General features: G+C 34.8%; 1 protein-coding gene and 1 long non-coding RNA gene across 3 annotated transcripts; one reads left to right on the top strand and one right to left on the bottom strand.

The window, feature by feature from the left end:
* The first annotated feature begins 563 nt into the window (after window positions 1–563).
* LOC144558370 (uncharacterized) lies at window positions 564–1,522 on the top strand. 2 transcript variants are annotated; one of them, XR_013512887.1, is made up of 3 exons: window positions 564–716; window positions 825–979; window positions 1,306–1,522. It is a non-coding gene; the product is annotated as an uncharacterized LOC144558370 (long non-coding RNA). The 2 variants fall into 2 exon arrangements; XR_013512888.1 differs by having other exon boundaries at window positions 1,315–1,522.
* A 6,724-nt stretch (window positions 1,523–8,246) lies between these two features.
* EIR1 (Auxin efflux carrier family protein) lies at window positions 8,247–13,296 on the bottom strand. Its single transcript, XM_078307275.1, has 9 exons — window positions 12,749–13,296; window positions 12,183–12,323; window positions 11,806–11,980; window positions 10,939–11,482; window positions 10,497–10,806; window positions 9,719–9,804; window positions 9,352–9,509; window positions 8,920–8,996; window positions 8,247–8,815 (listed from the first exon to the last, which is right to left on the bottom strand). Exons 1-9 carry the CDS (start codon window positions 13,042–13,044, stop codon window positions 8,749–8,751), a joined length of 1,854 nt encoding a protein of 617 aa, XP_078163401.1. The 5' UTR covers window positions 13,045–13,296; the 3' UTR covers window positions 8,247–8,748.
* Window positions 13,297–14,223: the final 927 nt, after the last annotated feature.

Consider the following 14,223-nt stretch of genomic DNA (forward strand, 5'->3'; position numbering starts at 1 on the left):
TCGTTAGCTGATTTGATTACTGTTCTATTTTTTGTAGATGAAATTTGTACCAACATTTTTTTATTAATTTGATGTTATTGAAAAATTGAATGATCTCTAGATATTTGATGAAATGAAACCAACATTTTTGTTGATGAACTGAGTATATGGTTTCCCTTTTGAAAAATTATAATGCTAATTATAAAAGAAGGTAGCATTTCGGAAAAATTGCTAAAAAAGATTGTGCCTATAGTTGGTTCTGTGCCTATATGGTATTAGATATTGAGAAAATAATTGGATTTGAGAGGTTTATCTGGACTGCCTTCTATGCCTCCTATATACCAATTTCGTTTCATATATTTTTTTCTAAAAAATATTATTATGTTTTTATTTGCAGCAGAAGGAAAGATGATATAGGTAGCTGTGATTTTATTTAATCTTGCAAGATATAAAAGAAAGTGAATCAAGGTAAATAAATTTCTTTTTGATGATTTTAGAGTAACCCAGCAACTGGGATCTTTTTCATTATTTTAGTTTGTTTCCAGTTGATGGTCATATTTGAACCCTTTTGCAATATGTGAAGTTGAATTTCCATGCGTTTATCTTTTCTGCTTCAAATTTTTATATAGAGTGGTTTTGATTTGATGATGCAGGAATGTCCATTGCTAACTGATGGTAGGTTCTCTGGTGGGTCTCATGGATTTGTTGTTGGCCACATTTGCCCTGAAGCACAGGTAGTTAGTTATAACTTGTCTTCAATAGTTCAATCTTAATTACCTTTGATTTTTTCAGTTGAAATTGACCAATCAGATTATCAAAAATTATAAATCTCAATTTGCAGGAAGGAGGTCCTATTGGCTTAATACAAACAGGTGATCAAATCACCATAGATGTTGCTAAGAAAAGAATAGATGTTAATCTGACTGAAGAGCAGTTGGAAGAGAGATGAAAAAGGTGGACCTCACCATCTTACAAAGCCAACCGAAGTGTTCTTTATAAGGTACCTGGTTTAGCTCAATCCAAAATTTACTATGGTTTGCTATGTTAGAACCTGCTGGCACCAACAAACAACCAAGGCCAAAGTTATTGTTCAACCAATACCATATCACCTTGTATCACGATGTACCTGCCAGTACCAAGGAAACATGGTACACTAGATCACAATTTCACAGCTGAAAACTAAAACAAGGAACTAAAGTAAAAAGACAACTAAAACCAAGAACAGAAAATTATGGCTCCAATATTGGCGCAAAGGGATTTTATATTAAGATGTAATGTTGGCTCTAAATCTTGATATGTTTTTTTTTCTGAATTTAATCTGCACAGTATATAAAGAGTGTGCAATCAGCGTCACAAGGATGCGTCACAGACGAGTAATGAAGGGAATAATTTAAGTGCATGATAATTAATTATTGGGGCATTTAAGAGTGAAATGCTCTTGAAGCATCAAGTGGATGTCTGATGATGATCTGCGTTGGCTTGAACAAAATAAAATGTAATAATTGAACTAGACAATTTTGTGAATCCAATTTTTGTAGTGGAACCAGTCTGGTCTACTTGTTATTTTTCTGTCGTCATGTCAAGCTTATGGTGCTATTTCCATGATTGTAGAGCTAGAAGTTGTGTAAGGCTGCTTACGGGCCTCTGTCTTGTCTCTAATTTTCTCGTCGTAAAAATTATCTTTACAGTTATACTTGTATTTGGAATTAATGCAACAGCCAACAGGCTATAGTTTCTGAAAAAGAAAATAAAAAGTTGGAGAAATTTGGCCTCAAAAAATGAATTGGGCATGGCCGGGCCGGGCCAGGCAAGGCAGCCCATGGGCACAGGCAGGCAGGCACGGGCAGGCCTGGGCCTGGAGAAAAAGCCTATGGGCAGGCTGGGCCTAGATTTTCAAGCCCGTCAGACTGGGTCAGGCAGGCGGGCCATTAATTTTTTACGGGCAGGTCAGGCCTGGGCTTGACAAAATACCCGTGGGCTAGGCCCATTGCCATCCCTAATTTGTGCTTGACTCCTCTCTCTCTTCCGATAAAAAAAAAAGCAAAATCATATTCACGCTCTTCACGGCCTCCGCCTCTTCATGTCCTTCACGGCCTCTGCCTTTTCTCTTTCTCGGCGTGGTGCACCGTCGAGATCCGGCGAGGAGAGCGTGGTGCACCCTCGAGATTCGACGAGGAGAGCGTGGTGCACCGTTGAGATCCGGCGAGGAGAGCGTGGTGCACCGTCGAGATCCAACGAGGAGAGAGTGGTGCACCGTCGAGATTCGGCGGGAAAAGCGTGGTGCACCATTGGAGGGGGTCCATGCTAGCCCAGCGAAGGTTGTCACAGTGCAACATATGAATACTTTATTAGTTAGATATGAATACTTCAGTTGTTAGATATGCATACTTCATGTTACAAATGAATACTTCTTGGAAGAGGTGGGGTGAGAGAGATGAATCTGACTTTGAATTTTGAATTGTATAAATTATTTCGAACATGTATGAATACTTCGTAATCGTCAGTATGAATAATTCTTTAGTTAGATATGAATACTTCATTGTTTTAGATATGCATACTAGTCTGTTGATAATATTTCTTGGTCCCAATCTGGGCAGGTGTGAATATTATTAGTGTCAGATGTGAATATTGTTATTGTCATGTGTGAATACTTCATTAGTTAGATATGAATAGTTATATATATGAATATTTCATTTGTTAGATATTGAGTACTTCATTAGTTAGATATGAATACTTCATTTGTTAGATATGCATACTTCATGTTAGATATGAATACTTCTTGGAAGAGGTGGGGTGAGAGAGATGAATCTGACAATGAATTTTGAATTGTATAAATTATTTCGAACATGTATGAATACTTCGTAATCGTCAGTATGAATACTTCATTTGTTTAGATATGAATACTTCTTTATTTAGATATGAATAATATATAGATTCGCTGTAGTGGTCCCCAATCTTGGCAAATGTCACTTTCAGACGATTGCGGTCCCCAATCCAGGCTGTCACAAGACGTTAGCGGTCCCCCTGGTCGTTACTGGTCCCCTCCAGCATGTGTTTACATATGACGAATGGTTCTGATAATAAGTATGAATACTATAAATTCGTAGATATGAATACTATACGTTTTGACTATTAATAAAATAACATTAATCTTGTTCTTTGGTGGTAGTTAGCACGTTTTAACTATTTTTTTTGTCTTTTAGTGCGGGAGACAGATAGGAGACTGAAGTAGGGGGACTGTTAGTCAATCCCTTTTAAATAAACATTTCATCTAAAATAACAATTAGTCATTATTTTCAATTATAAATGTGTTTAATAATAACCAATTCAATTAGTCGTCTATAATAAATTTTATTTTCTCCGTTAGTTTTCCATGTAATTAAATTAAAACGTTTTTTTTAAATAATTATTAAAATGTGAGAAGATGCATCTGTTAGTGGCAGAAGAGGTGCCTATTAATTGGTTCACTCTGTTCACTATTATATATATATACTAATATGATTTTGTTTCCTCCGCATGGCGCAAACTTTCCATTTTCATAACCGTTCAAAATCTCATAACCAATCAACGCCTCTGATTGGAATTGATTCTTTATATAAATAAATCCCTCTATTTATATTGAGTCCGTAACCCTTTATTTCATTTCACTAGTGCCGCCTCTCTGTTTTATTTTAAGGGGAGTGCTATACTAAGAGCAACAATTCTAATTTTGAGAGCTGAGAGAATTTTTTGTTTCTAAATACTCAATTTATCCTTGCTCTTTAAATGGATTGCTTAATTAAAGGATCCACTTCATCTCTCTCAATGATAGAACTTATTTAAGGAAAGTTTCTTTCATTAGAAAATAAAAAATTCTTTCTTCTTCCGTGAATTCTATATTTCCAAAAATATTGTCTCATAGATATATAGTTATATTCCTAATTTTTTAATGATTTTAGCTACTTCTAAATTGGTAGAAAAAATAATAGCTTGACCATTTAGCATTAAAATGTAGAGTAGAATATACATAAATTATCTCTAAATATCAACTAAGTTGGTTGACTAATAATACTAAAAAGGTCCTTTAAACTTCTCTTTTTATTAAGAGGAGGGTTCAAATGCCTCCATTTTTTGTGCCTCCATCATGCCTCCATTTTTAAAAACTTTAATAACTCAAAATTTAAAACTTAAATGTCAAAATAAAACCGTTAGATGTGATCTATGTTATTTTCTCTATGCGTCCATAAAAAATTATCACATTTTGATTTTGCTTTTATATGAATCAATAAGTTGAAAAATCAACGTCTAGAAATAATCCACATTAGTATACATTTTTATAAGCTCAAGATGATAACCAAACCAAAGTTGAAATGCCATAATTTTTTACACGTGCATAGATAAAATGATGTATTTCATATCCAACGGTTTTATTTTGAATTTTAAGATTTAAATTTTAAGATTTAAATTTTGAGTTATTAAAGTTTTAAAAATGGAGATATGATAGAGGTACAAAAAATGAAGGCATTTGAACCCTCCTCTTTTATTAATATGGGTCTCCAATATTAAATAATTTCTTATAGGACAAAATATGCTTGTCCTTACATTCCTGGGAAATCCTCATGCTGTCAAGGACAAAACTTTCCTTTAATTAGTTATATTATTAATTGAGAGAGAGGAAGTGGATCCGGTGATCAATCAATCTATTAAATAAGCAAGGGTAATTTGGGTATTTATAATCAAAAAATTCTCTCAGCTCTCAAAATTAGAATCGTTGCTCTTAGTATAACATTCCCCTTATTTTAAGCGCTCTAATTTCAATCTCTCTGTATCAATTCTCTACCGAATCCAAATAAGTCATCTCTCCTCTCTCCTCTTTTTCTTGCACATCTTATCGAGAAGAACTTCATTTTACGTTCGATTTGAATTATGACTACATCACAGTGATTCTAAGTTGTTGCTAAAATCCGATTTCGAGTTCTGAAAATCTCGCTATCAGGTAACCGGACTTCTCTATAACTGTGTTTTCGTTTTGTGTGGTTGTTTTGAATATTGGTATTGCATATTGGATTATGATGGCATATTTAACGGGATAACGGGTCTGAGGTTGGAATTTGATATGTGATTGTAGCCTCTCACTGTTGGATGGATTTCCCAGTGGGTTGGCGGCCTTCCAATGTTGGATGGATTTCCCATTGGATTGGTGGTTTAAGGAATTGTGTTATGAGAATGTGGGAATCGCCTGTGACAGGGATTACATATGTGTGAATATGATGTGACTTGTTTTATGGATAACCTAGACTGACGTGCTATTGCTGATTAAATATGCGTGCATAATTTGATGTGAATTTGTGTGGATTAATCTGGCCTATTTGAATGGTTGTTAAATTAAGCCAATTATAGAGAAGCGCGTCGTTAAATAATCGGTTATTGAGCTTTGTAGCTGACTCCGTTTTGTTATTTTGTTTTCATTTCTGTTGGCGACGTAGGTTGACGGGCCAAGGAAAGATGTGAAGATGCATGCTTATATAATCACGCTCCGGATAGTCAAAATCTGGGATGTGACAATAATATACAATTAAAGACAATACATAATGAGACAATAGTCAATACATAATTAAAAATTACTAAACACATAAGGTTTAGTCGTTTGAGAAGCAATGATTTTTTTTTTTTTTTTAGTTTCAAGCAGCAATACAATAAATTGCGGAAAACATGTATAAGGTTTGGGGACGCAAAATTAGGAATATATGGATTTGGATTTGGTGTGAGTCCAACCGAGTTAACCCCGGACCGAGTTGGAGTAAATTGGATTTAACTCATAAATCAATCGAGTCAGTAAACTCAAGTTAGTTTCAACTCGAATTATTAGCAAGTTGAATCTGAATTGATTCCGAACTGAATTTCGAGTTGTGAGTTTTTTGTGCACCACTATACCTTATTGAGCCAAGACGTTTTTTCTTGTGTGAATTAATAGATGAACACTCATGTTACCTCCATGACATGATCATGATAAGCATATGCTTCAAAAGACCCCGCCTAATAGTGCCTATAAAGTCAGAACCTTGGTTGCTGTTGAGCCTTAATTTTTTTATATTTTTTATCGAACCAAGGTCTATATCTCCTATATATTCCACGCTATAATCTGAGAGGCAAAGAGAGAATGGATCTTAAGTCGGATAAAATCGAACGACTCAGACAACTTGGTTATAAAAGTCACAGCCAGCGGATGCTGACTCAGCACTCTTTTCACGAGGTGAAGTCAATTCGCGCTCAGATTGCACTCCATGCAAGGCACTAATCATCAATTCATCATGTACTATGCATGTAATTCATGACTCAGCTGTCGGATTTCTCCCGTACAGCTTTTCTTCAGAACCTGTCCCATATCAAAGAGAATAATAAGAGATTGTATCCTTTTCCAAGGAATTATATCCTTTCAGAAAAGCAATACAGAGATTTAATTAATTAGGATCAAAACGATTTTTCAAAATTTTATGCTACGTAAAATCGGAAACATAAATATAACAGATCTTATAAGAATTGAATCCGCACTCTCTAATAATAATTTTCATTTTTTTTTTTTTTTAATTTTGCCGGGTTTTCTTGCTCTCTGGTTTTTTCCTTCTTATATATTCTAGAAAACAAGTGAGGGAGATTAATTAAGAAGTGGTAATTAAGCGGGGTGAACAGAGACAAAGAGACACGCGTCAGAGGAGGGCAAGGGTGGAATGTTTTGCAAATATCACCCAAAACTTTCTTAGAATTGAGTAAAGATCCAAGAAATAATTTTTCTTAGTTCACATCACCCAAAACTTTCCTAAATAATTTTTGGGATGCCACAATTTATAATGAGAACTAGGGGTGCAACCGGATCGAATACGGATCGGATAGTGGTAAAACCATATTGTTTTTGTTTTTCAGATACGGATACAGATCAGATATTTGACGGATACGGATCGGATATCAGATATTCGTAGATATATACATAAATATTTTCATAATATATATTAAATTATATGGTATATACTACTATTCGGATACGTATAATTAAAATTCAAAACCATATCTGTATCCGTACAGATATTCGGATATCGGATATTTGTATCTAATTTTCAGATACAGATCTGGATATGGTCAGATATTATCGGATCTGTTTGCACCCCTGATGAGAACTGCTTGATAAATATTTTCAATATTGAATAGAGCAACTGCTTGTAGCTGCATGGCTTGCATCATTCATTAATGCTTCAGAAATCAAAATATGGACAATTAATTAAACAAAATGAAGATGAGAAATATGAATTTTGTGAGTCCGAGTTTGTAAATTATTTATATAATTAAACACCCATAAACATTATGAAGAGCCTAACACGCCAGTTTAGATTGGAAGGTAGATCTTTTACTGTACTAATATACTAATTCCATGTTGTAGCATGTGCATTTCCAAGCAAAAATACAAAAAGTCCATGGTTTAGACATTTTTATAATAATTTGACTGTTTGATGCCTCATTGTCTAGACTCACAATCTTGGACAAAGGAAGAGATAAATGGAAGATACTCTTTTGTCATGTGCACCCCCTGTTTCTTTATTATAATCTGTACTAATTTCTGTTCTTTCTTTTTCAATTCTTTATTTACAACTATTTGTATTCTTCAATAGCATCTTTGAACCATTTTTCACAAAACGCTGCCTATTATTTCTTTTATAGCACCACAATTACTTTATTTTAGTTAGAATCCACAATTACTTTATTTAATTACAAGAATGAGACAATATTCGCGAGAGTAAAAAGTGACTATTTACAAGAGTATACCGATTTGACCACCAACTTTTACTAAAAAAAATATTTTTTAGTAGTTCAGATTTGGATATAAAATCTGCTGCTCTCCTCTTCTCTGCAAAATCTGAACCGTTAAAAATATTTGAATGGTTAGATAAAGAAGATCAGATTTATGCTTTTCTTGAAGAAGAGCAGCACATTCTCGCCCGGTTGGCACAATGGGATCCAAATCTGCTCCTTTTTTCGAGAAAAAGAGCACCCTCCTTTTCTTTAAGTGCTTATATAGATGAATCAGGTACTTATATAGATCAAAATGTTTATATAGAAGAATTAGGCCGCTGCTCTTCAATGATCTCAGTGGACCCCGCTTTTTAATTTAGCATAGCGGATCCCATTTTCTGTTATTTTTGAAGAGAGAGAAAGAGGAAAGGAGAAGAGGTGGATCTCCTATTCTCAAGAATATAAGCAGATTTGAATCCAGCACAATGCATCAAGTTGCACAATTCACTAGGATTTCAATTAATTAATTGCAGTCCGTGCAAAAGATATACAATTTATTTCTATGTTATTATGACTTATGAGAACTTCCATGTCCAAATCCAGATGCACAACACTTCTTCGTAAAAGAACCAAAAAATAAAGAAAATTGCATTGAAAGATGAGCAAAAAGAAATTGAATTATGATTCCCCAAACTCTTAATTAATTTGGGAGCTCAATATAAAATTCTAACTAGATTCCAAAATGGAAAGAAAAACAGAACTGAACCTAACTATTATCTTACCTGCCAAGAATAATTAACCCTACTCTAACCCCTTTAGAATATCATTCATAGCTAGGGAATAAAAACTTTATGACTTTCATGATTATTTTCATTCCCCCTTAAGAATTTTCACATTATTCGGTACAGTTTTTTTTTTTTTTTTAAATTACCATGCAAGATATGTAGGTCAGTAAACATTCTCTCTCTGCTTTTTTTGGGGTCCTATTTGTAGCTTTCTTCAAGTTCTTTACAGACCAAGAAGTATATAATACAGAATTGTGATTGGCAACGCAATGAGCATTCCAAATATAACCCTGGAAAAACAACAGAAAAGGAATCTGATAAATCAAACTGAAAGTATTAATTGTGCATTGATTAATTTGGAAAACTTGATGGGGGTATATTGAAATTTGCTTACGCTGTGCTAAGGATTTGTGGGTGGCAATTGTACTCCTTGGCAAAAACAAACGGTACGATTCCTTGGGGAAGAGCTGCCTGCTTCAATAACATATTTTATTAGCTGGCTGTTCTTATAATTTATTCAAAAAATTTGGTGTTCTGAAGTTTCCTGACAAATACAAAATGCAAATAATATGTTTCTACTTGCTTTATATATTCTTAATTTGTTCAAACCATTTTAACATTGTTAGCAGCTGCCAATAAATATGTAATTAGGAAGCCTGCTTTATACTATTATTTTCGCCATTGCCTCAGATATCTCAGAAATAATTTTAACTCATTCAGCAAATTGTTTAGTTGGCTTGCACTAACAATTATTTTTTGCACTAACAATTATTTTCATGGATTAATTTTTTTTTTTTTTTCAATTGGCAGACAAAATTAACCAGACCTGAACAATAGCAACATGGAGGAGCGTCCCACGAAGGCCAACGGCAATGCCTGTTGCCGTTATCACAGCCGGTCCAGTGAGAAACCTAACCGCCATTGAAAATGCAGCAACGGATTTGCCGCACGAGATAATCTTTGGTTGCAGTGCCATGAAGAGACCTATTATACAAGCGCAGCTAAAGTTAATTAGAACTATCCATTCTTTAACCAATTAATGTTCTATTTGCTAATATATGCGGATGATTTGAAATTATGACCTTATTTCCCATGGTAACATATATATACTCCAAAATAGGGAAAAAAATGTATTTTCTCTGTTCTACTCATTTTAATGAATTTATGCATTTTTTTTAAAGAAAATAACATACCTAAACTGAACATAGCCATCCCAAGGCCTGCGTCAGAGAGAATTGATATGGAGCCCTTGATTATTGTTGGCATCTCAATGCCCCACCTGAAAAAAAAAATGTAATTATATATATAGTTAATTCAGAAATTTGTTAAAGGAAATTACTGTTGTTTCCAATAAATTATATTGTGTTACTTACATAGTCGGCATGCAATTATACAAAAAGAATGTATATGTTGATGGATCATGAAGTAATTTAGGGAATAAGAAAGCATTGTAACATGATACTAGACAAGTTTGCATGTGAACACATGAACTGCTAAAAAATAACTCGGTTTGTACCTACTTGTTATTTAACTAAAAGAAGTTAATTTAACCACAAGTAATCTAGCATGGAATGAAGAACTAGATTTGGATCTAAACACAGCCAACCCAAGCACAAATAAATTATTCTGAGGTTTAATTTACTCATGTGCTCTCATGACTGAAAATTGTTATTTGAATACTAAATAATCCTCTTGCAAAACATTTCCAGCCGTTGTTGCACATCTGATAATTTTTAATATAGGATAAAGAAAGTTTGGTTCCAATGCAACAGACTAACTTAGACATAAAAAATTAGATTTGGTATGGTCTTATTTAGATAAAAAAAGAATAAAAATAACAGAAAAATAAAAATCAAGAAGCCATTGGAAGAAGGAAATATTGCTACAAAAACCTGAACACAGGTATCACATGAAAAACACTTATAACTATTAACTAAGTTGTAAAATTAATTAGTCAGCAAAATCACATACCTGAAAGATACTAATGACCATATTAGACCGATGAGGCTTGAGTAAGTATTAGGGTTTCTGATGAGCTTTCTCCAAACCATGATTAATATGAGTCTAGTCATAACACTGGTTGGCGGCATCTGGTGGTTGGTCTCTATCAGACCCGGCTGTGCTGCTATTCCCTTCTCTAGCCCTTTTTTTGGTGCCATATATGGTGATCCATTTGTTGGAAATTTTGTATTGGGGCTTTTAGACCCATCCTCAATATCTACCTCCCCATTCACACCCGTCTTCTTTGTCGGGCTATTGTTTCCGCTTGATGCATTGATACCTGATGGTTTGCTCAAAAGAATAGGAGTTATAGTTAGATTGAATCTTCTAACAAAGTCATAACTAAGTAGTAGTAACATCAATGATGTCAATATATATAAAAAAAATGTTTCTGAAAGATTGTGTGTCTTACCTTTGGGAGTTGGGTTATTATCAACAGCCGCGAAATCAGTTGAAGCTGCTCTATTGACAGCATTTCTCATGTTAGCCTCAGATACAGGAGAAGCACTTGAGCTCCAAACAAACATGTGCAACTCCTTGTTTGAATTTGAGTTAGACCCACCCAACTCCTTCTTCTTGGTGGCCCCCATTGATAAGCCAGAGACCACCGGATTTGGTGTCGGATACGATGATGTAGTAGTTGTGGTGTATAATTCACTGCTTTTGCTATTAGTTTTATTTTTCATCTTTTCATCATCCTGTCCTGATACAGCCATGGGGTTTGGGCTAGCAAGTTTGTTAGAGAACATGGCATAGAAATCGGTCTGGTTGAAACTAGAGGCACGTGGGGTCGGTTCACGAGAGGTTTGGAGGGAGTAGATCTCGACACCAGTCAAGTTAGAGGCCCGAGGGGTCATGGACATGGCAGAGTTCATGCCGTGCAGCTTGTTATTGTATGAGTTGACTGATCGTCCAACTGTAGAGTTGGTAGCCGACTTCCGGATTACCACATGAACCTTAAATTGGATATTTCAAAAAAATTTAGATTTGTTCTTTAAATCCTTGGAACAATAAAAAAACAAGCAATTGTTTTTGTCAAATTATTACACATGAAGCTTCAAGGGTAGAGCTGTAGATGCTATGTTTCTGTACGTAGCATACTAGAATTTACAATTTTCAATTTGAATTAGTAGCGCATATGGATGCCTCACATGCTATTCTTAATTTGACAAACTACAAAATCACTAAGCTTAATCAAACCTGTAATATGTATTAAACAACGGTGTAAAATGCAAAGTCCTATTAAGTAGAAATAAGGTTTATCAGAAGACAAATATACCTTGCCATCACGGCCGACCTCTGCATCAGCCTGAAGTGCTTCTCTTCCATTGAGAGAGACAATATCTGAGTCAACACGGAAAGAGGAGATAGCCGCACCAATGTCAGGTGGGAATTGCTCAGAGATTAGTGTCTTGGCCCCACGGTACTCGAACAAAAACAGCATCAGCGTGTACCTATATATTGAGGCTACCAAAATTAATAACAATTATTCTATTTATATATACCAAATTGGTATTAAACAAATACTGTGGATTTTTAATCAGACGTTAAAATGACGCACCTTATATGAACTTTTGTATTATTGTTATTTGATCATTTAAACTGAGAAAAATTAAAAGATCAACATTCAAAAGCAACTAGTCAGTTGAAAATTACCAGATCACACTCTGGAGCACGACGATCTGGACCATCAGATCTCCTGAAAAATTACCATACATAGCACGAAGCAACGGGATTCCCATTACAAGTGTGTTTGGCAGCGTCGACAGTGAGAACAGAGTGATCACCCAATCCAAACTGTATCCATAAATTAAACACATGCAAATTAAGCGAATCAATTACGTACATCGAGACCTACGTACATTTGAAATTGCTTTCATGAAACAAATTATATACTTGAGGGGCTTACTAAATTATTATACACGAGCTTCCTTCTGTAAGTAATTAAGCTAAACACAATAAGATTTCCATTAGGAACGATCTTTCTTTCAATAATTGGTGAGGCAAATGGCAACATACAAAAGGGCTTTCAATTAATGCACCCTTAAAAATGGACCTTCAATTATTAGCGCAAAAAACTCTTTTCATGGTTTAGCAAAATAAATATAAGGACCTTAATAAAGTACTAAAATTTTAGAACTTGTCGAACTGAAGCATAATGAAAGAGGCATAATCTCCCTAGCAGAGACCCATGCATGGACACGTGCATGATTTTTGCATACCTGCTTCCTTTGCGAGGTGAGAAGTTATGCCAAAGAAATAGCGCCGCAAGTATGATCAACTTCTGAAGTGAATCGGCCGCAAGAAACCGGTAGCTCATGGTATAAGGGTTATTCATCGAAATAAAATGGAAGGACAAAAGTGGTACTGCAAACACAGCAACAAACCGGTTTATGCCGGCGCACTGCTGAGGTGTGAAAATGGCCCACCACCGCACCGACCCAAATGCAAGAAACATCGCCACGTAAAGCGGCACCATGGCGGCCAACACGTCATATATGTCTTTGCCGGTAATCATCTTGTCTTTCGATCTATTTCTTTTTTTCTTTTTTCTTTTTCTCTGATGTTTTGCTTTTGTTTTTATCCAACTCAGTGCTGAGAGAAGTGGAATGTTAGCAAAGAGAGGAGGATGAGAGCTAGAGGCTTTTTTTATTGTCCTTGGTGTGGGGGACTAATAGGGGAGAAAAGATATATAGAGAGAGAAATGTGGCTAGTGGCAAGGTATAACAAGACATAAGAGTATTGTGTGTGTGTGTGAGAGAGAGAGAGATCAAGGTTAAGGGACTGAAATGGGTTTAAATTAAATTAAGAGCAAGGGAATCCAAGGAAGCAAGTTGAAATTTTATTTCTGTGCAGAGTGATAAATTTCTCAGCTAAACCTAGACAGCTGAGGAGACACATGCTGACCAGCCTAATAACTTAAAGGTGATAAAATTAAGAAGAAGCATTAAATTAATCCCGACAGAAAGAAACTTGATCGGAGTTCATATTACCGTTGTAAATTGCAAAGAGGTTTTTTTAAACCCAATACAGTTGACTTTCAGTATATATAGTATACCAAGAAAAACCGCACACAATAAATTACGTAATTGCTGGTGAATATATGCATCCTGCACACAAAGCAAAAAAGACGAACAAAGCAAAAAAATATTTCTCTAAACAAACAAACAAGCTATGAATATGTAATCCCAAACTAAGATAGACTTGCATGCAAAAATCAAGGCTGATGCATGGCTTATCTCAAAACAGTATCAATTAAAGGTAAAGAATGTCATCAGTCCCCACAAATATAGAACAAGAGAAGAATATTGCAAAAGAAATTGGATGGGGCCACAAGGAAAAAGTGCAAAAAGACGAGAGAAATTGAATGTGGGCCTGAACCTAAAGACTATAAACACCTTAACATGTGGGCCTGAACCTGATCAAAGAAGAGCTTTTTGTTTGCTGTTGGCAGTGCAAAATCCAGGTAATAAAGGAACCTAGGTTACATATATTTAAATGCTGAGACATTGTAATGTGCCAGGATATGATACAGAGAGGCCCCGAGTCTGTTATAATAACAAACAATGAAAAAAATAGGTTACATTTTTTGGATTTTTTTAACTATATTTTCAGAAAATTTTAAAACAGTAATAAAAATTATTAAAAAAATATATATATATATCAAAAATCCTGTTTTGAAAAATTCTGAAAAAAA

Source organism: Carex rostrata, chromosome 8 (assembly GCF_964058835.1).
Source record: "Carex rostrata chromosome 8, lpCarRost1.2, whole genome shotgun sequence".
Classification (NCBI taxonomy): Eukaryota; Viridiplantae; Streptophyta; class Magnoliopsida; order Poales; family Cyperaceae; genus Carex; species Carex rostrata.